Source organism: Grammomys surdaster, unplaced genomic scaffold, assembly GCF_004785775.1.
Source record: "Grammomys surdaster isolate TR1022 unplaced genomic scaffold, NIH_TR_1.0 125852, whole genome shotgun sequence".
NCBI lineage: Eukaryota > Metazoa > Chordata > Mammalia > Rodentia > Muridae > Grammomys > Grammomys surdaster.
The window spans coordinates 1562786-1565440 of record NW_021620678.1 but is presented as its reverse complement, the minus strand read 5'-3'; the positions used below and the strand labels follow the sequence as shown (position 1 = coordinate 1565440).

Genomic DNA, 2655 nt, shown 5'->3' with positions numbered 1-2655 from the left:
AGATCCATCAAACCTCCTGCCGTCACCACTTCTTTAGCCTGGACCCCATCTGCTCACATGCTTCATGCCCTTAAGTTTCCTTCAACACTTTGTAAAACTTGTTCATGTAGATGGTGTCCGTTCCCCACTCCTTGGAGCTATCCAGAACATGCTTGTCTCCCTCTGGGTACCCAGAGAAAACATCGAAGTGTCAGTGAATGAAATTACAGAGCAGAGTTGGGCATGGTGGCACACAACTTTAATCACAACCCTCAGGAGGCAGAGGCAAGTAGATCTCTGTGAATTTGAGGCTAGCCTGGTCTACATAATGAATTCCAGAAAAGTCAGGGCTATGTATGTAGAGAGACCCTATCTCAAAAATCCCAAAGTGGTGAGTATGGTCAGAGAAAAAGAAAAAGAAGAAATTTCAGAGCATGACATACCCAAGATCCCTTGAGCTATCTCTCGTGAGTGGAGACTCATGTCCTCGTAGCCAAGGGCATCCTCTGGGTCCACTCCCTCTAGTAAAACCCCCTCTGATTTCTAAGAGCTCAAAGGATACAGAACATCATCTAGGCCTTCAGCTAGGGTTAGCAGCAGGCCTAAGCTCCAGCATGGCTCTTGTCAACTTCCCAGACATCCCTAATGATCTCAGCCCTGCTACCTGATGCACCAGCTTCCACCTGCCCTGGGTGGCATTGAGATCTAGCACCTTTGACCTGGGCAGTCTTTGTCACAGGCTGCAGAGCCACACCTGGGATCCCTCTCCACTGGTCCACAGCCACTAGCATCCCTGATACCCAGTCCTACCTACAGCTCAGCCCTGGAGCCTGTGCTTGAGGATGGAGGTCCTAGAACACAGATGGCTCGTCAGGGTTCGGCCAGGCTCACTCTGCCCTCTACTCCAGCCACACCCCTAGCTTCTCCCTTCCTGGGCCCCAGCTCCTGCTGTGTTCACTCTGGAGCCCCGCACCCGACACCTCATTCTTTATTGGGGCCCCGAAGGATAGTATTCATCCATACTCAGCAAATCTACTACTACAGTCCGGCCAGTACTGGGAAGTGGAGGCAGGAGGATCAGAAGGTCAGCTACACAGCTAATTTTAGCAATATGAGCTCTTGCATCAAAAAAAAAAAAATGCCCAGCCTGATGTGAGGCCACATGGAGGGCTGCCTGAGGAGATGACACTGATGTTGTCATTTGAAGGATATGGCAATGGATTTGGCCAAGAGAAGAAGGAAGGAAAAAGTATTCTGGATAGAGAAAATGGTATATAGGAAGCCAGAAGCATAGACAAACCCAGGGCAGGCAGAATGTGGAGAAAGGGGCTGGCCAGGGCTCCAAGTGCCTGGTGGGCTAGGTTAGGACATCTTTCTGAAACCTGGGGGTAATAGGAACCTGTGAAGGATCTCGAATGTATGCCCCAACGTTGATGAACCGGAAACATTATCCCCAGTGGGACAGTGAAGAGGTGAGGCTTTTCACATGCAAGTAGGGCTCATGGATTCAGAGCTCTTTGCAGATATTACTGAGGGACCCGATTCTTAGCAGAAAATCAGAATGTGCAGCCATCAGCAGCTTCCAGCAGCAAGACCCCAGGTCCAGCCTCCATCCTTGACATTTTCCCAGATGGCCATCTGTGCCCACTTACAAGAAGCTCACTACAGACCTTGCTTCTGCTGGCTAGAGGACCAGGTTGTCAGGTTAGAGGCCAGAAAGCAATTCTACCCATCCTGCCTTCCCCTGCTGGCCCCTGAACTGGGCACAGGCACACCAGCCTCCAAAGGATATGGGTTACATACCATCTTGATGCACCAGTTCCGTGGGCTCGTGGTCTGGCGCAGGCAGAAGAAGGCAACAGGTGCCAGGTCTGGATGTGGGACATCGGGGTTGGTTCCATCCAATGGCTCCTCCAGGCCTGGAGGGGATGGAGGGGGACTCCGGGGTCCCGGCTGCTCTGTGATTCCCGGCTCAGGGTCCGGGCCTGCTGCAGATGAGGGTGGTAAGCTGCTGTCAGCCATGTCAGCATGGAGCAGGGAGCCCTAGGGAACAGAGAAGGACACATGGTGGGGGTTGGCTTAGCACCCACTCCCCAGCCTACCTCCCCCATGGTGGGTGACACAGCTCAGAGAGCCTAGCTCCAGGTCATTAAAGATACCCCTCTACCCTCACTGTGGTCACGTGAGTTAGTGGGGACAGATAATACCGAAGTCAGTATCACTCAATTGCTCAAGCCGAGTCACTATAGGCTTTGGCAAATGACAACTATTTTTTTAAAAACTTAAATAAAATCTTAGAATGTAAATGATGTCTTTCTTTTCTTTTCATAGTGCTGAGCTAGAGTTCTTGTTGGGAGTGTGACTCAGTGGTAGAGAATACGTTTAATATTCTAGGTCTGGGAGCTGTTCCCAGTACTACCAAAAATAATAATAATAATTAAAGTGGAAGTCTAGGCTGAATGTAGCTCAAGTAATAGAATGCTTGCCTAGCATGCACAAGGTCCTAGGTTTGATCTCTAGCACCACATAGAACAGGCACAGCGGCACACCTACGTAGAGACACAGAGGTGGAAAGTACCAAAGCCCAAGGGCAACCTCAACTATGTAGGCTATTTGAAGTCAACCTGGGCTAGAGAACCTGTCTCTAAAACAAAATAAAATAAACATAAAAATAAA

The 2655-nt window shown here is 49.9% G+C and overlaps 1 protein-coding gene across 1 annotated transcript in view; it reads right to left on the bottom strand.

The window, feature by feature from the left end:
* The window catches only part of Cacna1i (calcium voltage-gated channel subunit alpha1 I), a 98633-nt gene extending 96632 nt beyond the window's left edge, over window positions 1-2001 (bottom strand). Inside the window, exon 1 of the mRNA XM_028789847.1 lies at window positions 1772-2001. Within this exon, the coding sequence (XP_028645680.1) occupies window positions 1772-2001 (230 nt within the window). The remainder of the gene's footprint in view (window positions 1-1771) is intronic.
* Window positions 2002-2655: the final 654 nt, after the last annotated feature.